Source organism: Camelus bactrianus, chromosome 25 (genome assembly GCF_048773025.1).
Source record: "Camelus bactrianus isolate YW-2024 breed Bactrian camel chromosome 25, ASM4877302v1, whole genome shotgun sequence".
NCBI classification, from domain to species: Eukaryota; Metazoa; Chordata; class Mammalia; order Artiodactyla; family Camelidae; genus Camelus; species Camelus bactrianus.
This window is the reverse complement of record NC_133563.1, coordinates 26,188,221-26,215,119: the sequence shown is the minus strand read 5'-3', so window position 1 is coordinate 26,215,119 and position 26,899 is coordinate 26,188,221. Positions and strand designations below refer to the sequence as shown.

The window sequence follows — 26,899 nt, the reverse complement described above, 5'->3', positions numbered from 1 at the left end:
CATGTTGAAAACCAATCACCTGCCTTTTTTTTTTTTAAATCTAGCCCTTAAAAAAGAGATCCCTGGTTAAACATTTAAAGGTCAGAGTCATGGTGACTGCAGTGGCGTCATTGTTTTCTTTCCTTGTGGGTTTGGGTGGGGAAGGGAAAGAAAGGGACGTGTGGGAAGGAAGATGGTTTGTTAGAAGTTGCCTTTATGGGTGAAGGGATTCCAGGTGATGGGGCTAGTTCTGCTTTCCTTTTCTTTTTTTCTTGTGCTTTCTCTTGTCTTGATTCCCCAGAGGGATGCCAGGAAAGGGCTGGAATGTGGGCGAGGACGGCCTTTGAACTAGACAGCCTTGCTCAATAGGAGAAACTGCATTCCCCATCCAGTCATTCAAGATAGTGTTTCATTTGCCCTATCAGAGCTCAGTGAGGCATCGAAATCCCGTTGTGCCGCCTTTTAATTTAATTTTGCACGCAGGCAGAAGAAAGATGTTTGAAATCTCTGGGTGTTACTGCTGCATGCACAAGGTAGCCGCTCTTGCCCCTGTAACATCTGTCCTCACGCACAGTGGTCTGGCCCTAGCTTAGTTACTCTGCTCTAAAACTCGTTGACTTACTTAGCTTTAAATGACTTCCTCTGATGGGAAGGAATTGAGGGCCTCTTAAGTTGAAGGCATTGACATTGGGTTTACATTGGTAAAAGACCAACTATGAAATACTTCTGAGCTTCCATTGCATCCGAGGACCTTGCTGGGCACCCTTGAGAATTACAGAGTTGGTCCGGTGCCCTCCGTGAATGCCTTATCTAGAGGGGACGAGCAAAAGCTGTCCCTTTCAGAAGACTGCTCCGTGCCATTTTCCCAAGGACAAGCGGCCCAACTTTGGGGATGAAGCCCTAACTCCCAGGCTTCTATGCATCTGTTGAGATGACGGCTGGGGAGAAAGTTGGAGCAGTGGGAGGAGAAGAAGTCGGCTGTAATTTGTGTGCTCTGATTCTCTGGCAGAAAAACAGGCCTGGGGCTTATGGCTCTTTGGGAGAAACATCCGCCAGGGTAACAGAGCCTACGCGGTGTGTTTGGGAGCAAAGCAGACGCATGTTTCCTGCGTTATACGGATGGGCCACGTGACCAAGGAGCCCTTCTATTTCCATGAGTCTAAGCCCTGTGGTACTTGATATCTAGCCAGATAGTGATTTCCAAAAAAATCTTAAAAAAAAAAAAAGAAAATATCTGAAAAGCTAAACTAAATCTGTTTTGTGCAAATTTGCTTGCGTTTCCACTGGCTTTAATGACATCCCCTGCCCCCACCCCATGCCCCATTTCCCAGTGACTTCTTCCTTCCCAGCTTCCAAGTTTCCATCATTCAGCAAATATCTTTTGAGTGCTGCCTGTGCCGCGCACTGTCTGATGGACAGGAGCCCCACCTGCAAGAAGCTGTCCTGATGGAGATGACAGCACAGAGAAGCAATGGCAGGACAGAGTGTGAGGGGTGACGATGGGCTGAGAGCTGCAGAGAAGGTGCCCCCTACAGGCAGAGCTCCGGGAGTGCTGCTCAGTCCAGGCAGGGTCACCAGCGGGCAGAGATGCCAGTAAGAAGGGCAGAGTCCTGGGGAAGGGAACAGCCAGTTCTGAGATGCCGAGAGACACGGGAAGGGAGGATGGGGCATTTGGAACCTGCCAAGAGTGTGTGTTGGCGGTTTGTGCCGAATGTTTTCCATGAAGACTCTCAGGTGCCAGTTTAAAAGAATGTTTACAGCTCTGCCTTTTTGTTGACTTTAATAGGTGTCAGCTCTATGAAATTTGGGTAAAATCCTCCTCCCGTGAGTACTAATTACCTCTTGTTAACTGTGTTCGAGGAAATTTGTGATGAACCAAGTTAGCAAACATCTGTCCAAATCATTTGGAGCAAAGCACTTCATCTTTACATTTTCCAGCTGTCATAGCCCCAAATGTTGTAAATCTGTTATCGTGAAAAGATTTTGAAGGTGTGCAAAAGTCATTGTTAAATCTGAGCCTGTATCACGTCTGTACCCCTTTACGTCGCCTCTTAGAACCATGTTGCAGCATGTGTATTATTAGTCGTTGCTGTGGGTGTTCCTTTTCTTTTCCTTCCTCTTTGCCCTGTGTCTGGGGAAGGCTCTTCTTGTCCCACGTGTGTGGCACTGTGGGGGAGCGGGCACCTTTCTTATGGAGACCTGCGAGGTACCAGAGTCATCACAGAGCTGACTTGGGGAAGGCTGTGCTGGAAACGTCCAGGTCACCGAGTCTGCTCTGCTAGCTGCCCAAGCATTTGTTTTGTCAACTGCAGATCAAATATGGAAAACTTGGCACTCAGACTCTGCTCTGTTGACATCATCTTTGGAAACGCGTCTTGTGATAACGTGGAATGATGCGGCGGCTGCTTCCTCTCCGCATAAATGATGGCCCAGAAATGGTGTGTTTTGGGTATTGTCCATTTGCTTGTGAAAAATTGGCACCAAGAGGGTGGTGACTGGTTCTCCTCGGCTTCCCCTGAGGCCTGGGCAGCAGCCTGAGGGATTTAGGTTAGAGAAGCAGAGGGGTCTGGTGGAAGGTGCTCAGCTCTGGGGGCACACTACCTGGTCCACAGGCCAGCTGCCTTGCATGTGAGCTGTGTGACCTGTGGCAGGGTCCTTACCCTCTCTGTGCTCAGGCAGCTTAGAGAAAGTATTTGGATAGTAATCTGCCTGGAAGGTGTACTTTTACACAGTACCTTATACGAGACTGAGAAAACATGCAGAGCACGTGGAAAGAATCCCCCTTCCAAAAATAGAGTTGGAGCAGCATGAGGGATAAAGCACCAGGCCACCTCTGGAATCACGACCATCCCTGAGCCTGGTTTTCCTCATCTATAGTGGGAATGTTCATGCCTGCTGCTTAGTGTTGACATGTGTATTAGAAATAAAGTAGATGCATTGCCTAGCACAGAGCCGCTGCCCCAAGAAGTGTAATGTGAGATGGTAAATTTTGCCAACTGCATTTTTTTGAATCTTGGGGGTCTCTAGGGTTCAGGTATGCTCTTATTTTGAGCAGCATCGTCAGGTGGGTGAGCTGGTGGAGGGGGCCCAGGGGTGTAGGGTGGAGAGCGGTGTCTGCAAAGACCCCTTGCAGGTCCCCACCCCCTCTGGCTGGAGCTGGGTCTCTTTTTCTCTGTTGAAACATCTCAAATCAAAATAGTGTTTTGCTGCTTAAAAAAATTATTCTTTTGCAAATCTCTGGTTTAGGTGAGTTCCCTTCTGAAGTACCAGATGATTTTTCAAGGACCCTCCCAGTGCCCCTGGTTCTTATTCCTAAGGAAAGAACTGAATTTTAGGTCCTTTATTATTGGCCAGGAGAATTAAGATAAATGAGTTAAGGGGGTTAATGCATTTGGGCCTAAGAGTCTGCTCCCGCCTGACCTGAATGGGGACTGGGATGCGCCGACCCCGGTACTTGTTCTCCAGCAAGTGAGAGAGGCGTGGGGCCTCTGCCTCATGGCGGCAGCTGCTGGTTTCCCGACGACTCTGGGCCACGTGGCGGCCACATCACCGGCTCTCACAGCACGGAGGAAGCCCTCACTGGATGCCCAGGCTGCCTGCAAAGCATCTTTTTGCCACTGGTGTCCTGGGAAGAACATTAGGCACAGACTTTTAAGTCTGACCCGCTCTGTGTGCTGGACGGAGATACCCTGCCCTCGCTCTCCGAGCAGAGAGTGTTTCCAGCTGTGGGTCTCCTACTTACATAATCCTGATTGGAAAAACATTAGGATTTGCTGCAAGCAGAGGGCCGTGAAATACTAGTCCTTAGGTGTGGATTTCTGCGAGCTAATCTGATTGTTTGCTAATCAATCCCTGTTTTCCTAAAGGAACTCAAAATTTGAAATGAAAAAGCAATCAAGATTTCAACAGCTAAACACCCTTATTGTTCGAGGGGTGAACTGAGAAGAGGTTAATTCTTTCCTGGATATTATCAACCGCAGCAGTCACTTCAGACTCAGAAGGGAGTGTGTTAGAGGGTTTTTGGGGGTGGTGAGCTGGGGAATCACCAGATCCAGTGATTCCCTCTTTTTCCCTTCATGTCCTCTATTCCATCGTAATACCCGTGACATGCAGGTGCCCATTTGCTTCTGTATCTAACCCTCTCATGGGACCACAGACTCTTTGGCAGCAGGGATGGTCATATTTGTTTTGATACCTCCCGTACGCAGCACTGGCACTTGGGGAGCCGAGTCACATCATCTCGCTGCGGGCATGGTGTCAGAGCACACTGAGGCATCTCGGTGGACCAGGTTCACATGACCAAGCCACGCTGATGCAGTGTTTTTACTGCCTGAAACCAAGCACATTTGCAGCAGCAGCAACAGAAACAGTCCGAGAAGTTGCCTCAGCAGGTGTTCTTAACCTCTGCCGGCTTCCCAGTCAGCCCAAATGCAGACAGACATAGCTCTTTGTGCAGTTTCTTGCAGTGGAATCACCTATTGCAGACTTAAGCCTCGGGCACTGCAGAGCCTTCTGACATAGTCTCGGCAGAGTGTTTGCATGCTTCTTTGTACGCTGAGTGTCTTCATATGTCTGGTTGATCAGTGCCCAGCATTTACAAACATGAAATTGCATCCCTATTTCAGCTGGAGGCAGTTGTGGCCCAGAGCCTTGAGGACCTGATGGTGTCATCTCTGATGATGGCAAAGGGGACAGTGGTCCTGAGGAGGGACGGGGATACTGAAGGTTCAAAGGCCCCAGCTGGTTCACACCATGATTCTGAATGACTCTTTCTAGGGCCACCAGACTGATCTGGTCCAGGAATGCATCTCATTTCTGTACCTGCATCAGTTTCTCCTCCAGAACCACCCCCCAGAGCAGAAACTGAGGCTGAGATGAGATTGTTAAGATTCTTTGAAATTTTTTTGTTTTAATTCTTAATAGTGGGACAATACACATAATATACACTTTGCCAAAAGACAAAACGAAAGAATAGGATGGAGGACGGGAATGGGGGCAGAGCTGGCAGTGCCATGACTCAGATTCCACTCAGACCTCGTTCCAGATTTGACTGGGATAGAAACCAGACTTTAGAATGCCCACAACTCATTGTCTATGGGAACAGTGTCCCCTAGAGTTGTGCAGTGCACAACCTGTGCAGCTGTACATAGCAGCCCCAAGAGGCTTGAAGTGCCTTTCCATGGCTGACTTTGATGGCAGTAACCTGCTCCTCTTAATTGGTTATTACACATATTTCTGCTGCAGTTAAGGCGCTAAATAGAAAACTCAGATGCATCTGGGAATGAGGTGGGATGTAAATCTCAAACCGGATTTCATTGAAAGACTCTTGTGAAGCTGTGCACACAAAGGCAGTGAAGAGGTCTGGAATCAGAGAGCTGTGGTTTCTAATGTTAATAGCAAGTATCTATTGCATACTTGAACTGCACAGGGCCTGGTGCTCAGCATCCTACTTGGATTATCTTGCTCAGTCCTTGATGGGTCTGTGGAAGAGCTACTGGCCAATGAGAAAACAGATTCAGAGTGGATGTTGCAAGGTTATACCATTGGTTGAAGGGGGAGCTGGAACTGTGACTAGGGCTGTCCGACACCTGAACCCACTTCTGAGCCTCTGTGGAGCACTGCTGCCCTGAGATGACTGAGAGGTGGTGTACCCAGGGGCCTGGGTCTGGGTGCTTAACCAGCTCAACCTGTTACTGCCCATCTTAGGCATTCAGTAATAGGCCGACTTTCTGAGGCCAGTTCCCTAGGGCTCCCTTCTCCCTTCTCCCACGAGCACCAAGCCCTGTTTTCAGAAGAACAAAATTAGAGGAATAGGGTACATATGGAGTTTGTTTGCTCCACTGGTGGGGCACTCAGCTGGTTGGGGGGTGTCCTGGGCTTATTAATTCACTTGATGGGTCTCATCTTTTGATTATAAAAAAAAAAGAGAGAATTGGGTTTATTTAGCCTCATTTTAAAAAACAGTTATTAATCTGCTTTGAACGCTTGTTTGTGGGCTGATTACAATTCAGTGTGAACCTCGTGGTTTAGTATTGCCAGGTGCTTTAATTGTCTGTCCCTGCCCTGGGGTTCACGCCTGTCTGTCTGTGTCTCTCATACACACACAAAGATGCACACAGACACACTCTTTAAACGTGAAGTTATTCAAATGTCCTTGCTTTTCCTGTTTTCTTCCTTGGGACAAGAAGCTCCCTGATGCCCAGACTTCTACCTGAAAAGTCAGTCTGAGCTTTGTAATAACTGGGTAATTGTCTCCTAAAATAAACCAGTCTCTCCAGGGCTGGGAGCTGGTCTTTTCAGCTACCTGGACGCCGAGCTATTCTCAACCTAATGACCGTCCTCCTGAGCCATTTCCTGTGGCCCTGTGGGGTCATCTGGAAACGCGGCTAACAGGCCCACAGAGGGGGAGGGCCAGCTCATTTTCTTTAATGGGAACATGTCCCCTCCTGCCAGCCCCTCCACCCTTTGTCCTCCACTTTCTGGTTGGGAGCTGCTGTCTGTCTTTGTCTTCCCCTAGTTGTTGCCCCTGGTTTGGAGCGGTTTAATGCCTTCTCTGTGGGATGCTCACCAAATCAACATCAATTCTCAGAGGAGCCAATGCTTGCCTCCAACTTTAAAGTTTGCTGATTAAGTACTATTATGACGGTCTGCTGGCTTCTTCCCTAAAGGAGTGGGAACGTTGGTGGGAAACTCTGGGGGGCTGCATGGCAGCATTTTGGGGAGATGCCTGGCCACTGGTCCTATCTTCACATCAGATCTGTTCCCATGGAAATAAGCCCAGCTGGGTGTTTGGTATCAAGGAGAATACTCCAGGCCATGCAGATCCTTTTGCTTTTTTGACTTCCTTTGGGTTGGTAGAAATTTTTCAGAAGACAATAAATGAGCTGCAGTTTTAAAACAGAACCTTTCCTTTACATTTTTCCAGCTCTTTCATATGAATTGAGCCATTAGGCTTGCTTCAGGAGGGTGGTCCCAGGTAGTGCTGCAGGGACCCAGAGTGACTGTTGAAAGATGCAGTGGTGTCCAGAGCCGCCTGGGAAGGGGCAAGCTGCAGGGCACGGTGAATTGAAGGAAGTCAAGGGTTCTGGGCTGTTCTGTCCTGGGCAGGATGGAAGCAGGCACCCGGGAGAGCTTCCCAAGTACCTGTTACCTTAGAACCTCACCATGATGGGGTGGTGTCAGGAAACAGTTGGAGGTCGCCTGCTCAGGTCGGCTTGATCTGAAAGGCTCCTCTGCAGGCCGCATCCCTCCTCATAGGGCATGTGGGTGAGGTGTGGGGTTCCCCTTCAGTAAGGCTTGCACCCACTTTTATGATATGAATTATCAGCTCAGCAATCCCCCCAGCTCACCCCGTCCCCTTCTCCCAATCCTGGTCTACATAAATGTGTTCCCCTGGGAGTGACCTAAGAATCCATGTACATTCATCTCAAAAAAAATGACCAAGGCCCTGGAAGAAGCCGTCCTTGAGATGCTCCACAGAGGTCACTGAAGAGGCCTGTCCCGGTGGGTTTTTGCAGGTGGGCACTGTGTATACAGCATGTGGACTCAAGGCATGTGGTTATGTTTTTGCTATAAGCAGCCTCCCAAGTGGTTCGCTGAATATGACCAGGGTCTTTGGTGCTTTTCCTGTTTAGGTGATAATTATGAATTTCCAGGTAGCATTTAAAGGCTAGAATTAGAAACCAGATCTGTACTTAAGACCTGGGAGAAGCTACCATCCACGGCAATTTTTGTTTTGTTGAGCCTCATCGAGCTAATTTCAGCCATTGCCAGTGAGGCCAGAATGCTTTACCCAGACCTTCTGCTTGGAAAGGGAAAGGTTCTTCAAATAACTCCCTCTCTTCCTAAACCTGTGCTCACCTCCTCCAAGGATTACGAGGAAAAGCTCCTTGCCCTCTTCCTCTGACGGTAGAGCAGAGTCAGATCTCTGGCCCTAGAGGTGTTTCAGGGAGTCTAGGTGACTCAGGCAAGGATGCAAAAGGAGAAATTGCAGTGACGTGCTAAAAACTAGGTTACTCCTAAGGTCTCATTCAGCTTGTCAATTCTGTAACTCCGAGATGCTAAAGGTTCTTTAGCAAGTGGCTTTAAGAAACCTCAGGGCTGATTGTTGAGAGTACCATTTGGTAGGTCCCTCGTCCTCCTTTATACTCAGCCAAGTGATTGTTGTCATGGCAACAGAGCTGCTCCTGCAAAAGGCTTTTCTAACAGCATATAAGGGGACCGAAAGCTTCCTGAGATTGTTAGTAATTATCTTCTGGGGAAAAAAACATGTTCTGAATATTGTGAACATTTTAATGGGCCCTCTTCCATGCTAATGGGGGTTTTTTGAGGTCCATTATCAGCCCTGGATCTCAAAACAAAAAGACTCGATTCTCTGTTTTGCCTTCGTTGTTTTTCTTTTGTGCATGTTCTTAACGTGGAAGAAGAATTGCTCTCTTATTGTTACTAAATGCCTTGCACATAGTGGGTGCTCCAGTATTTTATTTGAAAGGCTGGCAGAAGAGCCAAACATTGATCTAAAGATTTTTTTATCAAATTAGCATTTAAATATCTTTTCTGAGATAATCTTGAACCTTAAACCAGGCAGGCCTCCCAGAGCTCACAGCTTTGGGATCCACAACTCCTGTTCTCTTTTGTTTTCATACCATGGAGCAGGGTTGTTCCTCAGGTGAGCCCAGTACTCATAAAGAACCTCTCATCGCCCTCTCCTGGGAGCTCAGATTAGCTTAGCTGCCGAAACACGAGGCATCTGTCCTCTTCAGAATAGGATAGTGCCTAATTTTTTTTTTTTCATTTTTGGTTTCCATTATCTGCAAAATGTCATGAAGCCTTTCTTCATCCTGGAATTCCCAATGTCTGGCATGATGCATATTCCATTTTGCCAGACACTGGGAATTCAGAGGTGGCTTGGAGATTGTCACTGTTCACAAGGAGGTCCCCTGTCAGTGGAGCACACAGGCCCACGAAGTAGTAAGCCCAGGACAGCGTTAAAATGTGGCCCCACACGTATGAGCCTGGGGACAGGGAGGTGAGCGAGCAACCACGTGGTCCCCTCCCTCCCTCCGTTATCCCAGCCTGAGTGCACGTATGTGCTGGAGGCAGAGAAAGATTGCTCTGGGCCCACTGTTTTTATACTCAGTCGTCTGAGGGCTTCTCAGTGTCCCAGTTCTGGGGAGAGGTGAGGCGAGTGGCACCACGGGCCGCTTTGGGACCCACCCTTGGCTTCCATTGAGCCACTTTGACCTTAGACTTTGCCTCCTGCTCCCACGCCTTCTCTTTTCTCTGGACCCAGAGTGGCCGTTTCACTGTCGGCAGGAGGATGCCTGGCAGGGAGTGGGCGGCTTCACCAGCCGGAGCCTGTCCCTGCAGAAGACCCCCGTGTCCCGTAGGGGTGCAGCTCAGTGAACAGTCACATTCTGCATATCTCTCCTCCAAGTCCAGGACAGCTGGTCCACCTGCATTCCGCCCAGCAGGGTCTGTGTGGTGGCAGAGTTCTCAGGGAATTGGGGAAGGAAATCGCTTTTGGATCCGAATGACTACTGTTTGACCTTGAGGTTCAGCTGGGGAACTGAGAGCTAAAACCAGTTTGCACCCTGCGTTAAACAGATGGAGGACGGGGCTGGCCTGGCTTGTGGGGTTCTGAGGACCCTTTGGTTGTGTCACGGTGCTGCTTCCTTACCTGCGGGAGCCTTGGACCTGCTTTCTCTGTTTAGCTGTGAGAGCCAGCCTCCTGTTGGCTGTCTTGGGGTTGGAGTTTCAATTACTCTTCAATCAGAAACCATCCAAACATTCATTCAGAAACCATTGAGGGGAAAATACGACTTGAGGTAGAAATTGAGGGGAAGAAGAGAAGACGGTAATGAATCCGTTTAAGTGGTCTTAGGTGTATTTGGCTGGAGCTTAGTTACAAATGGACCTCCGCTGGTGTCCTGTTGGTCCTGGCCTGAATGCAGCCACTTTTTCTCTAGAATCTTAAATCTTAGCTTCTCTTGATCTCGTTCCTTATTTCAGTGGTAGGTGGGGTATGGCGTAAGGATGGAGAAAAGGGCGAGGAGGAGGAAGATGTACTAAGAGAACTGGGAAGGGTGTTGTAAGCCTTGAACTCAAAGCTTGGCTTGTCTGCCGGGCCCCACTTATTCAGCTTTGATGAGCACCTACTATGTCCAAAGATGTGCACACATCTCATGTGCTGTTTTATGAGATGACAGTGTTTACAGAAAATCAGGAGATCCTGAATTTGGGCCAGCAAGGATGGCTGTTTCAAGGACACTGCAGGGGGCCCCCCCTGGGATGGGTCAGTAGCTAAAAGGGTGATTTGGGGAAAGATTCTCCTAGCAAGTAGGGAAGGGTCCTCTGCATGGCTAAACAGCACCCTGAGCCACAGGAAGCTGGCAGGAGGTGACGCCTGCAGAGACAGTCCATGCCCACCTTCCCAGGGCCGTGTGTGCACACTGGCCAGCCCACACACAGTGCAGCAAGGAAGTGGCGGCAGTGTGGTTTGATCTGACTGATAACACAGATGTTTGGGTGGCAGGGTTTTTATTTTTCCCTCAATCATAGCATCCTATGACTGGAAAGCAAAAACCTAACTTCTCACCCACCAAATATTTTGGTACACAGTAGCAATAATGAGATGTCCTCAAGAATGGTTAAAATTTCTAACTGTGGGCTCAACCCTGGATGCAAACCCTGAACTCTGCTGTGCAGCATTGGGCAAGTTGCTTAACTTCTCTGGGCCCCCTTGTCCTCATCTGTAAAGTGAGGATAATAATCCCTGCCTTGTACTGATACTTACATGAGGAGTATGGTGAGATTTTTTAAAATGAACACAGCGTGCTTTGCCAGTGCTTGTTAGACTGCCGACACTCAGTAAACGGTAGCTACTCTTAATAATTTGAAAAGCAGCAAAATTGCTTCCTGAGAGGTAGTAAAGTCAGCACATTCTGGCATAGTTCAGGGCCGTACAGAAGCCCCTTAAAGGAATAGAGTAGTTTTATGCCAGCAACATGCAAGGGTAACCTGATTCTAGATACTAGAGGTCTTAAGGATAAACTGTCACTAGGAGGTCTGGGCACCAGCAGAAGCAGAGCCAGAGGGCAGCTAAAGAGGCAGCACCAGGGCCTGCTCTGGGGTCTCACCCCTCTTCAGGAGACGGCTGCACTGGACTCTCACTCTGATCCCTGAAACAGAAATTGCCCTCTTCCGCTTCCATATTCAGCAGGCCCCGTTCTGACTTATCTGGCCTTCCCTGAAGGTGCCTGGGAGGTAATGCTCAGATCAGCAGCTGTGAGCATCTTATCTGCCCGACAATTCAGTTTCACGAACTAAGTAAGCGACGTGTGGTTTTGCACATCAGCCCACATCTGCTTTGCTGGCATGAGTTGGCGTCCTCGAGTCGCTCACGCCTGGCTCCAGCAGGAGCATCTTTCTGCGCCTGTACAACAGAGGCAGAGCCTGGCAGTGGGAGTTGACAGTGGTGGCAGATGTTGGGGAGCCAGCAGCATTTCCCGGGCGACACCCCGGCGGTGCTTTTCCCCCAGGCACCGTTCCATCGGGAACGAAGGCAGGCAGAGTCCCCGTCGAGATCCCTTCGCTCCTACCATGGTTTTTCCTAGAAGTGTGAGCGTGTCCGTATTTTTGTGTTTCCATATTACCATTCTCGCTTTCCTTTCAAAACAGCAACAAAGAAAGAGGAGTATTGGTCTTTGTAGCTGCCAGCGCCGGGCATGCCAGAATCTCGTGCTTGCTGGTCTGAAGCCGCCAGATGGTGGTAGGACTGTGTGGTGTGTCATTTTTTTTCCTCTCTTGTTTCCTCTGCTTTTTGAGAAGTTGTGAAGTGGGAGAAGCTGGAAAGTGTGAGATTGGCTGAAAGATGGTCAGCTGATTACAGTTTGCAGTATCCTCCACCTTGCTTGTGGGCACAAGGGCGTCTTCCCAAAATGGGGCGCTGACCCTCTCCAGCATTTGCTGAGTGCACAGTATTCGCTGCCCTGTGGACACCAGCTGGATTGTCCCTACATGCAGCTGAAGAAGACAGTTTCTGAACAGGAAACCCTGCATGTTTTTCTCTTCCTTGAGGCTGGACGCATGTCAGGATTGCATTGCAGCAGAAGGGAAGTTACACTTCCTTTGTCGGGGAGCTTTCAGGGTTTATTTTTGAAAATCTTTTAAGTTTTTCCACGTTTGTCCTAAGCCGGCCCATGAGGACAAAGGGACAGATCCTTCCACTGCTTAAAATATGACTCATGTTTCTCATGGGTTTGTTTCCTTGAAATTAAATTGTGTAGTGCAAGAAAATTTCAGTGATTTAAATGGCATATGCAGAAATGTTTGGATAGTTTTGAAACCATTTTCAGGGCTAACATAAGGTATTTGGACGTTATTTAGTGATTTATGAATGATCAGTGTCTCTGCCTGGTGGAGCTCGCTTACATGGCTGATGTAAAGGTAGATGGTCTGCATGGTGACTTGTTAGACCAGAAACTGGTTATTCCTGCCTCTCCCTTCCTTCCCTGTAGTTAAACAAATGTAGGGCATCGGATGATACCACCTCTCCCAGTTGTCCATGTCTCCGTGCCCAAGGATAAAAATAAAATGCTGATGAAGCCAGAAGAAACACAGTTTGTTAGTTTGATGTTCTTAATATCCCGAGTGCCTTCTCTGACCTTTAATGAAAATGACGGTGCCGCTGACAGGCACCAGCCGCCTCACAAGTACACGGCGAAGGACACAGATGCGTTTCCCTGAGCGAGAGAAAGGGCAGTGAGTGCAGGACTCCTGAGGGGGCATCTGGAGCTTCTCCGCTCATTAAAGGCAAGCTCGGGACGCTGAGCAGCAAGGAACCGCTGGTTTGTTGCTTTGTGAGTTTTCTGAGGTTCATCCACCCCTGAAAATCTTTGGCTTCCAGGTTTAAATGAGCTGCACATCCCAGGAGGGCAAGGGCATTCTCCGCTCACAGCACAGAGGCAGACCTCAGCAGCATTTCCGCAATGTTCGGGGAGTACATAAATGCTGTCCTGTCTCTCCAGCAGCCCGGCTGCCATGAGACTATTTCTCTTAGAGGAGAAAGAGGTCATCTGATGCAGCCCAGAAGATTCACTTTCTCGAACTTTAAGCAGGTGTGCCCACCTCCAGCTGAGGTCCAGCTGGTTTCCTGCCTGGAGTGCCCCAGGGCGCCCTGTTGACCCATTATTTTGTTGGTCTCCTTATGGGGTCCACCTAATGGCCTTTCGGACTTCGTCCCCTGGACTAGACAGCTGGGCACAGCGTGGTCTCCGTCAGCTGGGACGTCACAGTTGAACTCCACGCATCGGAATCAAGCTCCCTTCTTTCTTCTTAGAATTCAGGCTCACACCCAGGTGCCACTTAGAGACTCTTTGACTCTCTCTTTCGAAGTCTGTATACCCACATTTAAACTTGTGAAGTAGAGCATCCCCAAACATGCTGCTGAGGCTGCAGAAGGAGGGCACCCGCTTCATCATCAGGTGTGATGCTGGCGTGGCGTGTGCGGAGCCGTGGGAGCTGCGCTGAGCGCCGGCCCCCGGGCATCCCCAGGTTAGCAGACGGTACACCCGCCGGGCCCAGCCCAGCCCAAGCGGCTGCTGAGGCTCGTCGCTGAGGCGGCTTCTGTGATGCAACACCCGGGCTGTCCTCCGGCCGGCTGTCATGGTGAAAAGACACCTGACATTTCAAGGTTCTGGGCTGTAGAGCAGGGGCGCGAGAGAGGCAGGAGAGAGACAGTCTTTCCTTGTATTGTGAATCCTCAACATTGTGACCTGCCGCGTGGGCCATTGTGGAAGTAGTCCCGAGTCTCCTGGATTCTGTGGGAACTTTCCTTCTTGAAAGAGGCTTGAGTTTTGCTTTGTTATATAAAAATGGCAAAGAGATCTAGCGGACACCTTTAGAAGCCGGTGAGCCAGGGGCAGCTGCCTGCCTGTTTTGAAGGCGGAGCCACTGAGAGATGGACTCCCGGCAGCCGGTTGACCATGACCCTCTCAGTGCATTGGGTTCCATCCAGTGACCACTTGGTTGGTGCATCACTGTTGATAAGGAGGAGGTTCTTCCCAGTGGGTCCTTGGCTGCTCCTTCTCGGCCTTTGGGATAGGAGTGTGAAAATCCAGACTGTTTCTGCAAAATAAGTGGACTGTTTGGAAAGATAAGATTAAAAAAAAAAAAAGCTCTGCTGTCAAATTAAGTATAGATGAGGTAGTTGTAAAAGATCAGGGACAAAAATGGTGTTTAAAAAAAAAAACCTAGAATACCACAGATTGTTTCACAAGAAGCCCCAACTGGAAGTCACAGATGATGCCTTTGGGGTGAGACGTCTGAGATGTAGATGACATGAAACACCAGTGGGCATAACTGGTTTCTTTTGGAGGACAGTCATCAACATTTGAGTCTAAGCAAGGTAGACCCTTCCTGAGGTCACACACGTGGTGAATGGGGGAGCTGGGCTTTGAATCCACATGGTGTGACTTCAGAGCCAAGCTCTTAACCCTTTGACTCAATTGCTTTTTGGGGGGGGGGACATGTATAGCAAACACCTTTTACCTGCAGTATAGTTAGTTTACAATGTTCAGGTGTACAGCAGAGTGATTCGGTTATATACACACACTTTTTCAGAGCATAGACTCTAAAGAACTTATGTGTGGAGTACTGTTCTGGGTGCTTAATGTATTAACTCGCTTAATCAGCTGTGTGCTATTATTACGGTTTTTTCTTTTTTTTATTCTTTGATTTACAGTGTTGTATTAGTTTCTGGTATACAGCTAGTGATTCAGCTATGTGTATATATACACATGTTCTTTTTCCTATTCTTTTTCATTACAGGTTATTACAAGCCCTTGAATGTAGTTCCCTGTGCTGTACAGTAGGACCTTGTTGTTTATCTGTTTTGTACATAGCAGTTTGTATCCGCCAGCCCCAGACTCCCAGTTCCTCCTGACCCGCAATAGCAGTTTGTATCCGCCAGCCCCAGACTCCCAGTTCCTCCTGACCCGCAGGCTACTTCGAGAGATGGCGGGAAGCTTCTGCTAAGACTCCGCGCCAGCCGCGGTGGGAAAGCTCCCTCTGCAGACTGTGGCTTGCAGGCAGCTTGGAGTCACCTCAATGTGTGGCACGGAGGAGGGACAGGATGGGCTAGGATGCTAACGTGCCCCCAGGACTGTTTTGGAGGTGCATGGGAGTGGGGGTCACTTACCTCCACTGCTAAGATTGGGTGTGGATGAAACAGATACGCTTTGGGAAAAGGTTCCTTATAAAAATGTGTTGTGGGGTGGCCTGCCGTCCTGGTTGATGTTTGGTACGTTTGGTGCTCTTGGAGTGCTCAATGAGGTCATTGGAGAGTTGGGCTCTTTCTGGGTTCTGTCCACAGGATGGGCCTCTTTCTGAGGCAGGTGTCCCCTCGGCTATAGACGGCTGACTGCAGCTACTGGGCAGCCTGCTTCCCGTTCACGCCCTGTGGGGTCGCTTTGGTGTGTTGATCTTAAGACTGGGGACATTTTCCCTGGATGCCTCCCCAACAGCCTTCTCTCCATCTTCGTCTCATCCCCAAACCAGCCACTGCCAAAGGGGATAGAATTAGATCACTGGCCCAGATGAACCATCTGGGGATGAATGAAATGGGCCCGGGAAGGCTGACCGCAGTGTCCGTGCATTCTCCAAATTCACAATGCCTACTCATCTTTGGTTGGCAGAATAATGCCCCGCCCCCTCCAAAGACATCCGCGTCCCTCATCCCCAGAACCTATGACTATGTTACTGCACCTGACAAAAGGGGCTTTGCACATAGGACTCAGCTAAGGATCTTGAAATGGGGAGATTATCTTGGCTTATTAAGGTGGGTCCAGGACAGCACAAGAGTTATAAGGAGGAAGATCAGAGTCAGAGAGGGAAGATGTGAGGACAGAAGCAGAGGTCAGAGGAGAGAGAAGATGCTCCACCACTGGCTTTGAAGGTCGAGGAAGGGGCCATAAGCCAAGGAATGCAGGCCGTCTGTAGAAGCTGGAAAAGGCCAGGAAACAGATCCTCCCCCAGGGCCTCTGGAGGAACAGAGCCCTCCTGACAGCTTGGTTTTAGCCTGGAAAAACAGATAGTGGACTCTGACTTCTAGAACCATAATATGAACGTATGCTGCTGAAAGTCACCAAATTTTTGGCAGCAGCAATAGAAAACAAATGTGCCATTGTTTCTCCAGGCTGACCTTGGATTAGTATAGACCTTTTATAAAATAATAAGAATCCAGTATTTATTTTGAACCTTCTATTGAATGCACAAAGAAAATACACAGATACTTAGGTATCAAACGAAAGACAAACCGAGTCCTGAGTCCCACTTCCAGGTGTGGCAAAATGCTACCATTCCTTTCTCAAAATGGTCAATGTTGGCTGCTTCATTCAGCACCAGCGCTGGGTGCAGGGAATACAGAAACAAGGATGATCTTGTCCTCACTCACAAGCGGCTGAGTATGTCTCAGTCATTTGATTCCATAAATATTCTCACTGACAACTCAGAGCTCTTCCAGATGCCTGTTCTGTCTTTGTAACTGAAGCCAGTTTCCTCTGAAGCTTTTTCAAACCTGCTGATTTTTTTTTTTTTTTTAAGTTTGAGCAAGGGTCAGGAAGAGCAGAGGACATTGTTAAGCGCATCCACAGATAGAGCTATTTTTAGGGTGCCCCATGTGGCCAAGATCAACAGTCATTCTAATGGTCAGGTCCTGGGGTCCGCAGAGGATGTCATTGGCCTGTCCCCTGCCCTTGTGTCACTTGGACAGAGACACTGCGGCGTGGAAGTTCTGTCTGCGGTTCTTCCTTTCCCCCACCTCATGGGAAGCCCCGCGCTGCAGAGGCACAGTGATGGGGCCCACGCAGCACAAGTAGAAGCTGCTTGTTGGCGGGCCGCAGTTCACTGTTTCTGGGAAGCCTTGGTCTTGCCTGGGAATGATAAGTGGCCAGGGACAATCTAAGAAAAAAAATCTGGGAGGGTAACTGAAATCATGGCACAGAGAAATGGGGTTAGGGAGCCGAGCTTTGAGGTGATCTTTTCTGTCCATAGAATTCTCTTTTTAGGAAACAGGTCTGGGTCCTCAACAAAGCAGCTCTCCATCACTGAGCTCTCTGTAGCAGCTTAGCACGAATTGGCGCCTAGTCCCCCTAGTGTCAATTCGACAGTTCTAGGCTCAGGAACCCAAATTTGAGAGCTGGGCTGTAAAACTCTAACACCACAGGAGGGTGGAGATAAGCCAGTTTAGCAGAGTGTCCTGGGCTCTTGGCTCTACCTCTTCCCACCTCCCTTTTTCTGGGATAAGTGCCCCATGCTGAGTGGTTCCATGCACAGACTCTGGATGAACCCAGTTCACCCTGGGTTCGAATCCCACTTACTAGCAGCGTGACCTTGGTCAAGTTACCTACGGCGCTTTACCTGTCTGTAAAATGGGGATGATAATAACACCCAGCCACCTGGGAGTCTGGTGAGGCTTAGATGAGTTTGTGTGTGCAGAGCACGCATCCCAGGGCCCAGCACGTCCTCAGCTCCGTACGACCGACCCACTTCCTGTGGCCTGAAACACCGCCCCCCAGCACTTCTAGTGATCGCATGCAGTTCTGTTTTGTGGCTGTGTCTAGTGTTCAGCCTGCCCCCTAGAAAGAGATTTCATTTTCAGTCTTTACTGTAGTCAACAACATTTCAACGACTACCCTCACTGGTAAGGAATTGCTCTCAGCCTTGATTGTTTCCTCCAGTAAAATTTCTAGGAGTAGAATTGCTGGGTCAAAGCAGGGGCTTGTTTTTAAGGCATTTGTTGATTGATGCTGCCAAATTTTCCTCCAGAAAAGTACTAGTTTACACTCCTACCAGCTGTGAATGAGTGTGCCAATTTCCCTGCAAGGCCAGGTTATTAACTTTTAATCAAATGAAGGCCCAGGAAAAATAGGAGATATTTCCCTGGGGATAAAATGTTCCTGGTCCTCGCTTACAGGCAATCAAAGCTTAAGAATCTGAAGTGAGCCCAGAAGGCAAGTGGCTCGTGTGAAAACAGCGCCCTCTACTGGTTCCCCCTGGTGGAGCAGCGCGAGCTGCCAGAGATGGGGAGGTTCAGGTGGTCACTCACTAACTTCTGGCAGGTGCTGGGAGCTACAGGGCAACATCTTATACTTCTGGTCATTTAGAACATCAGCTTCGAGTGACCTTGAGTTCCTGCTCAGGTTCTTTGTACAGCAGGGCTTCTCAATTAGGGGAGATTTTGCTCCCTAGGGAACCCTTGGGACTGTCTGGAGACATTTTTCTGTCACAGATATGGGGTCTGCTACTGGCTTTTGGTAGGTTGAGGCCGGGATGCTGCTAGCCATCCTGCAATGCACAGGACAGCCCCCTAACAAAGAATCACCCTGCCCTGATGTGTCAGTGATGTTAAGATTGAGAAACCCTGTTTTAGGGGAATGGAAGAATTGCTCCAAAGGCTTGTTTTTGGACCAAAATAAACATATGGAAATATTAAACCTATATCACTATTAATACTAAATTTGGGGGGTTCTGAAAACCTGCTGGGTTTGCAGGATAAAATGGAAGATAGGTTGGAACTGAAGCAGCACAGTGGCATTTCTCAAAGAGAAAGCAGAGCAGAATATACAGCCCCAAGTAATGTCACGCGTACTCATCAGGGAGGGAATTTTTTTCCTGTCACCTTGACTTGGTTAAACCAACCATAAATTCCTGCAGCTTTTCCCTTGAAAGCCTTGTCTCTTAAAAAATAGTGCTTTATTTGACACTTTTTCCTCTGATTTCATGAGCCCCAGTGTTTTCATACCATTTATAATTGTGCTTTCCAGTGGTCGGTGCAGTTACAGTTGGCTTCCCCTCCTCCACATGGGCCCAAGTAGATGCTGATTTAAGCGTTGTTTCTAAGAAGGGGAAGGAAGGGAACTCCAGAAATAATCTTAGAAAACGGTGTGCCTGAGGGGAAATGTGTGGCGAGAATTTCGGGAAAACCAAGCTGTATTTCAGTTTACTTCGACATTTGCTGAATTTGAGGACTTCACTGGTGTTACCCAAACCCGTCAAAAAATATTCTTTCATTTTGCTTTAGCCTTGCTCTTCTCTAAATTACTTCTGTGCTAGAAGATGAGTCTTAAAACAATTAGCTGGAATGGTTTTATTTGCTGCTCCAAATAATGTTAATATGAGTATTATTTTGCCAGGAGTGCGGAAAAAAGAACTACAGCTTTTCGATAAATATCAGATACTATTTTAATCATCTTCACACCCATTGAGTGGGTTTATGTAAACTCAATTTCTGGGTCACAATCAGCATCAAAGAAAAAAAAAAACCCAGACAGAATAGAAAATATTAGAGGATATCATATAGAATGAAGATAGCTTTGGTTTTGTTGATGACATCAAAATATGTAGCCATGTATGTGTACATTTACATCCACGTGCATGTGCATGGTGAGAAGTCTGAACCACAGTGGCATGGGTTTTATAACATGGTGAAATCTGGCTGTTTTTTAAATGCTTTCATTCTCTCTTTAGGGATCTCAGTGATGCCTACTTGTCTCCTATCCCTCAAGTTTGCCTCTGTTGCTTTTGCAGGTGGTACCAGGGAGATTGGCTCTGCCCTAACCAGGATGTGCATGAGGCATCGGAGCATAGAAGCCAAGCTGAGGCAGTTTTCCAGGTGAGGACCCTGTTTCTCCTGGGTCTCAAATGCCCTTTGCTGATTTCAGGTTAAGGAAGTGGTGGTACCTAGCATAACTCACCTCAAGCAGCACTGGTTTCCCCACAACATTTAAATCCCTACAGCCAGTCTCTCATCACCACCCATCACTCTGCTCACTCACTGAACAGATATTCAGTTGGGCATCTGCTGTGTGCCAGGTACTGGTCTGCGCATTGGGGATACAGTGCAGAACCAGACGGCCTGGGTCCCTGCCCTGGTGGAACCTGCACCCCCCACTTCAGGATCTTCTCTGTGTATCTCTCCCCACCCTCCAGGGTGAGGAGTGGGGCGTCCTGCTGAGACCTCTGGGCCCCTACCCACTGCAGGAACCCCCATGGAGGAGGAGCTGCCCTCCTGGAGAGGGAGGCGTGTGCTGCTATCCTGTTACTCGGGACCCGTGTGCTTCCCCCAGGCCCACAGTGGTAGCTCATAGAACCTTCCAAGCTACCGGCCTCTTGTCTGATTCACGGGTGTCCAGAATGGGTAGAAATGGCAGTGGCTGGCACAGGGATTTGGAGTCACCAGGGTCCAGATGCGAATGGACGTTCTTCCAAACAGATCAGCATCGTCCAGCAGTCCTGCCCCATTCTGCTCTGAGAGTTGCAAGTTGTGTGAGGGGCTGCCAAGGTGGCATCCCTTTGACCTTCTGGGCCGGGCCACCATGGGAGGCCGTGGGATGCAGCGGGAAGCACCTAGTCTGGGAGACAGTGGCTCCTGGGTCTGAACCCTGGGCTGGCCGCTGACATGCTATAATCTTGGGCTGGGATCTCAGCCTCTGTCCCGTGGGTGTAAGACTCTCTGAAGGGTTCTTCTGAAAATGCATGCATTATCCATAGAGCAGAAAGCACCTGCTGGAGCAGGTGATGAAATCCAGCTTCCTTTTCTCCTCACCCCTGGAAGGGGGCTTCCCAAGATAGCACACACCACGCCTCTTCTCACATGTCACCTTGGTTTATTCCCAGGCCAGTCCAGCGACACTTCATTCCATTTTAGTGATTCAGTAGCCGCTGTTTGCTGAGCACCTGCTATGTGCCTGGCGCTGTCTTAGGTGTGCGGGACATAGCCCTGAATAGGAGCACATCCTGCACTCACGGAGCTTACGCTCTAGACACTGTATAAATCTGATAGGATGTCAGGGGGTGATAAATGACTCGAGGAGAAACACATGGAGGTGGGGAGTGGGTGTGGCTGTTGGACACAGGCTGGTTAGGGAGCATCTCTGTTCAGAAGGAAGATTAGGACACAGACCTGGAGGGAGTGAGGGTGTGAGGTGCACTGACAGCTGGAGGGGGCACATGCAGGGGCGGGAACTGCTGGTAGATCCTAGGAAGAAAAGGGGGAGGTCATACCCAGAACTTGGGGATTTTCAGAGGCTCAGGATCAAAAAGCAGTTTGAGAACACCTTTTTTGTAGTTCTCACCGATTCAAGTCAAGCAGTTGATGGGCATTTTCTGATTTTTCGAAACCTCTGTAATGTAGGACCAGGCCAGCTTTCCCTCCATGGCACCCTCGGTCCCCTGACTGGCATGATTCTCCTCCGTGGGGAGCTAACTTTCTGCTTACCTGACTACAGCCTGTTTGGGAGACTGCATGAAATAAAGGGATGTATCTGGAGACCCCTTACCCCTCTGATCCTCCTCTAGGCTGTCCACAGTTCGTCTCTGTTCACAACTCCTTTCCCTGAATGCACGTCACAATCATGTGGGTCTTAAAGAAAAAAAAAAAAAGTAATGCTGGGCCCACCCTCCAGGTTTCTATCAGGTATGGGGTGGGGCCCAGGTGTCTTTGCCTTTTGAAAGCTCTCCGAGTGGCTCCTCTGTGCAGCCAGAGGGGCGACCCCACTGGTCTGCAACCTTGCTGGTTAATACGAGTGTTGGACTGTAAACAGGGGTGATGAGAAGAGAGGTCAGGCCAGCCAGTCGTGGGTCCAGCTTCTTACCAGGCACTGAAAAGTGTACTGAGAACACAGCTATTAGGAAATTAGGGGATTTGGATGTGAACTTGGCCCTAGTGTGCTGCCTTGTCTGGCTCCAGGTAATTGTGATTCAGGTATGTTTTGACAACTGAGTTTAAACCGTGACAACAGAATATGTCTGCTTAATTTCTCCTTTTCTTTCTCTTTCGGTACAAGTGCTTTAATCGACTGTCTGATAAACCCACTTCAAGAGCAGATGGAAGAGTGGAAGAAAGGGGCCAACCAGCTGGATAAAGACCACGCCAAAGGTATGGGGCATCTGACGCACGTTAGTCTCCGACGGCATGCTGCTGGCTCTGCCTGTCCCTCTGCTGGGTTGATTGGTGTCACCCTAAGGACCTGCTCTTTCCCCACTTTTCCTGTGGGCATTTCAGTGTTGGAGGCTGAGTTTTGGATATGAAGCATTACTTAGGGGATAGCCTCATCGCTTTGGGGTATTTATTGTGATCCGCTGAATTAAAAGCGATTGGTAATGGCAGGCTTAAACGCCAGAGACTCACCCTTTAGGCATTCAGCACATTTAGAAACCTGACTTCTTTTTTTTGTCTGTTTTGTTTCGTTTCGGGGTTTTTTTTCTTTTAATTGAGGTATAGTCAGCTTATAACATTATGTCAGTTTCTGGTGTACAGCATAGTATTTCAGTCATACATATACATACATAGATTTGTTGAAAACCAGACTTTTAATGATATAAACTAACCTGGGGTCTCCTGTCCAGAACTGGCCATTCTCTTTTTATATCCCTTCAACCAATGTGTCCCAGAACCTCATGCACCAGGTCTGGGGACAGAGTGGTCCAGACAGATATCACCTCTGTGGGTCTTCTGGAGCCAAAGGGTGGGGTCCTGGTGGAGTGGAAGGGGCAGGAGACCTTGCTCTGAGCATCATGCGACCTGAAGTCAGTGTGCTGGAGGGAAAGCGTGTGGGTAGATCTGAGGGGATGTAACTGGAAAGAGTTGACTACCAGTTGATTCTAAGTGCATATAAAAGAGATCTGATAGGCTTGGAGGTGGGGGGAAGGGAAAGGTTGGGGATGGCTTTGTGGGAATTGGTCAAGTTGGCCATTAATTGAATATGAGGGCAGCCACGGAGAGAAGTGTCAGGCGACTGTCATTTCAGATGTCCATGCCTGGGTGACAGAGATGCCAGCCCCAAAAATGGGAAAGTCCGGGGGTGGGGTGGGCTGCTGGGGGAAGAGGGAGTGGTTACTGGGGGATGTGGTACAAGGGGCTGCCCCTCCTCCATGTCCACAGTGTCTGGCCTTGGGATTAATGGGAAAGTGGGAGCAGTTCAGTCTTGCCTAGTTTTTTCCCACGTGGTCTGGTTTCCCCTGCTGTCCGAGGTGCTCTTTTCTGAATTGTAACATCTAGCCACTATCTTGCCATATGGGTTCTTCTTTGAGTGAAGCACTGGGGATTTGGGCCTTAGGAAAGAAGATAATATTGTAAACATTTTCTGATACTTGAGCTGGGAAATTGTGAATTTTTCATTTTTATTTTAATATTCCCCAATGCTGTCTTTCCTCAGAGCTGGTATGAATGAATACTGCAGGGAGGGACCTTAGTGCATTTTGTTGGCTTTCGTGTTCTTAGCCCCTTTGCTGTAAAATGTTGTCATGAGATTTTTATCGTATTATATTCCAGTAAAGCTATGTATTGCGTGTCATAGTTCATGCTTTTGGTGATGAAAGCAATGACTGTTCCTAAAATATTTTCTGTTGAGCAAAGTGGTAAAATTGTTCAATATTCTGCTTTCTCTTAGAATATAAAAAAGCTCGCCAAGAGATAAAAAAGAAGTCCTCAGATACACTGAAACTACAGAAGAAAGCTAAAAAAGGTAACTACAAATTCTGTCGTTAGGGTGCTTCTTAGGGAAAATGACCACATGCTTGGTTTGTCTTTGAAGCAAAGTCTTCAGTCCAGCTTCCTTACATATGATAGTCCTGTGAACAGAAAGGAGCTCATGAAATCTCTCTGAATTCAAATTCCCAAGTGCAGAATATCTATTAATTTGAGACCCTTAAAAAGTTGTACTTGACTCATTCCCTTCCCCACCCCATCTCCAAAATTTGACAGTTCCAACGCCTAATGTGCGTTGTAATGAACCCTGTAAGTTTCTTGGAAGCCTTGGGATAATGCATAGAAGCCTTTATGCAAGTGTTCTATAGTAATTATTGCAGAAATGATGTCATTTTCTCCTCCATCTTTCACAGCCTATAATCTCCGAAACCCTTTATTAAGCCTTGTGAGGACGTTAGAAATGGTTGCAGTGGGAGCTGGGAGTCATTGCTGTACAAGGAGATTTTTCATGGGGTTCATGAGGGTGGGAGCTGGATAAGGAAGACGAGATTGCTGGTGCAAGATGACCTCCCTGACACAGCTGAACATCACTGACAAACCAGTTCGTTGTCAGATCTGTGACCTAGCTCTGCTTTCCCAACTTGGACTGGAAGTTTGAAGAGAAAAATCTAGCCACATCCACTCTGCAAACATTAGTAACATTTTACTAAGACCTAACAAGATGCAGGGACTCTCTTGAACTTGAGAAGGTGACATTTCCCTCCAGACTATTCTTGATAGCAAGATTTTGAATTTGCTGCGTCACAACTGATAAAATGGGGTTTTCCCCCATCAGGATGCTCTGTGGGTGGGTGGTGTTTAGTGTCTGTTTGAGACAACAGCTCTTTTAGGTAGTAATTCCCAGATCCAAACTTCCTCTTTCCTAAACAAGCAGTTCTCATTTGGAATGAAAAGAAAATGCTCTTGGAAAGTTGGGATAGTTTGGTGGAAGAGGCGTGGGGACAGGACAAAGTTTTTAAGCTTTGGCATTTCTAAAAAATGCGCCCCTGTCTCCTAGTTCTTATAACAACCATGAGGCCATTTCAAGATCAGGGCAGCAGAATCTTCACCCATGATCAGTTTTTCTGTTAGTACTGGCCCCAGCTGTTTCTTTTGGATGTGCTTTTCTGGTCTTGGTGCTTCTGAAATTTACATTCTGTCTAACTAAAGCACCTGGGGGCTAGCGTTTGATGAGTAATAGGGTTTGTGGCCAGTCACATTTTAATGAGTCTAGTGGTAAATGTAGATAAAACTGCCACCATATTCTACTGAATCTAAGGTCCCATGGAAGAACAGGGTGGTAAAGATTTGGAGCTGAACTCCACCTAATTGACAACATGACAGCTTTGAGATAGGAGAAATTAATTGGTTTGGAGAGAGGTTCCAGGTCAGATCTGTGGCTTGGAAAAGGTTTGGGAGTTTGGTGAAAAGGATAAGCTAAGAAAAAGAAGCTGTTTTCCCTTTTCTCTTCCAGAGCTCTCTTTCCGGAGGCCGTAAGTCCTTGGCTGCGGTGATAATCCTTTTCTCTGAATTCTGCGTGGAGACTGAGACAGTCTTGGTCTATCACTCAAAACCAGTGGCATTGTCCAATTAGCAGAATTTGGACCTACAGGGGATGCCGGATAGGTTGAGTGCAGTGCAACACAAAAGGAAGTTTCTGGCAAGTAGACTTGCCCAGCACTGCTTAGGCTGCCTAGGGAGAATACCGAGTTTCCCATCAAGGTGCTGGACAGAAAGACCCAGGATACATCGGGTGCCAGCCTGAAAAATGTGGGAGATGTGTCTGGTCCTGGGACTCAGGAATAATTGACATTTACTAGTGAGGTTTCCTGGTGCATTTGGGCCTGAAGGCTGAGAGAGTGGAGGCTGTGATCAGGGGTCTTTCCAGCCCCAACCACATACGTGATGGTCTTGGGCACCATATCCTTTCCAGACAAGGCAGCCGTGACGGTGTTCTTATGTCTACAAGCCAAGTCAGATCAGCTTAGAATGTTCCAAATGATTTTCTAGTTACTCCAGCGTACAATCTGAAATAGTTTTTTATTTCTTTCCTTTATAAATTTTTTTTTCCAAAAATATATAAGTGCAGTTTTTGGACTAAGTTCTCACATCTGTGTATTTTTGGGGTGAATGGCGCTTTCTGTTTCTAGGAGGTACTAGAATTGTCATTCTGAGTGAATGTTTGTTATGAAATGCTGTCCTAGAAAATGCACGGCCTGAGAATCACTACAGGTTAAGGGCTGGAAGAAATCTGCTTATTCAGGGCTTCCAGTTATTTTGGGGTCTGGTTAGCTAACATTTCCCTTTCTGCTAAAACACATCTCTCCATCTGTTTCCATCTCCTTCAAGTGGTGGCTTCCTAGACTCTCGGCTTATAAAGTGTTGGCTGTTCTTCTGAAATTTATACCATGTGTTAGGAAGGACAAATGCTTTGGATCCTTTTTTTTTTAATTTGTCCTGGTAGAACTAAATCTGATTTATACAGCCCAATAATCACTGCCTTTTAGGTATGTTTTTAGGAGATTGTCAGACAGCTTTCTGCCACACCTTTTTCCAAAACTGTGATCTTTGATCTAAAAATTCTTCTGACTCTCCTTTTCAAAATTTCAGAGCCTTTGTGCATTTAAGGATGGTTTTAGCACTGCCCTGGACATGAGCAGACACATACGGGATGTGATTTTTGTGTGAGACCAGTTTACCTTTACTTTCACTCTGCAGCTATGACACCATTTGCCACATTCTGATTTGACTTTTTTTTTTTTTTTAAGATACTATAGAGCGATAACTTGTGCTCTAAAGGTATTTAATGAAATATTACCGTCAAAAACCTTTTAATGGTTTTTTGGGTTTGGATCGACTTTATCTCAAAATCATTTTAAAACAACTTGATATATGCTCCATCTATGGGTGAGTGTACCTATTTTTGTGGAAGGCAGGCTAATTGAACATTTACCAGGCATAAACACTAGGCAGGGAGTTGGGAGCAGAAGGGACAGTTCCCGCCCTTCGAGAAGTTCCAGGCTAGTGCCCAGAGTCAGCACATGGGGCAGAGCCAGCCTTGCTGACAGATGAGGGGGACAAGGCAAAGGCAGCAGGAAGATGAGGCAGTGGTGTGGAGCTGACTCAGAAGCGCCGAGCTCTGAGAGGCATCTCTTGAGCCTTCATCAGGCCCAGCTGCTTGATGTCAGCTCATGGCCTTCGAGATCCTAGAATTAGCTGTGACCTAGTGTTGGTGGGAGTAAGAGAAGGTTGGAGTTGGGAAACATTTTATGCTGTTTGCCCACTGTTGCCACCTTACTGTCCAAAGTCAGCAGCCTTATTTCTCATTTCACTAACTCATACCATTATTAATTTAAATTGAAAAATTAATTATGGTAAAGCCTTCTGTTTCCA

General features: G+C 47.9%; 1 protein-coding gene across 12 annotated transcripts in view; it reads left to right on the top strand.

Moving 5' to 3' along the window:
• MTSS1 (MTSS I-BAR domain containing 1) overlaps window positions 1–26,899 on the top strand; it is a 152,607-nt gene that overhangs the window by 97,005 nt on the left and 28,703 nt on the right. For all 12 annotated transcript variants that reach the window (XM_074353039.1, XM_074353041.1, XM_074353033.1 and 9 more), the window contains exons 4-6: window positions 19,567–19,651; window positions 21,825–21,916; window positions 23,430–23,504. In XM_074353039.1, the coding sequence (XP_074209140.1) occupies window positions 19,567–19,651; window positions 21,825–21,916; window positions 23,430–23,504 (252 nt within the window). The remainder of the gene's footprint in view (window positions 1–19,566; window positions 19,652–21,824; window positions 21,917–23,429; window positions 23,505–26,899) is intronic.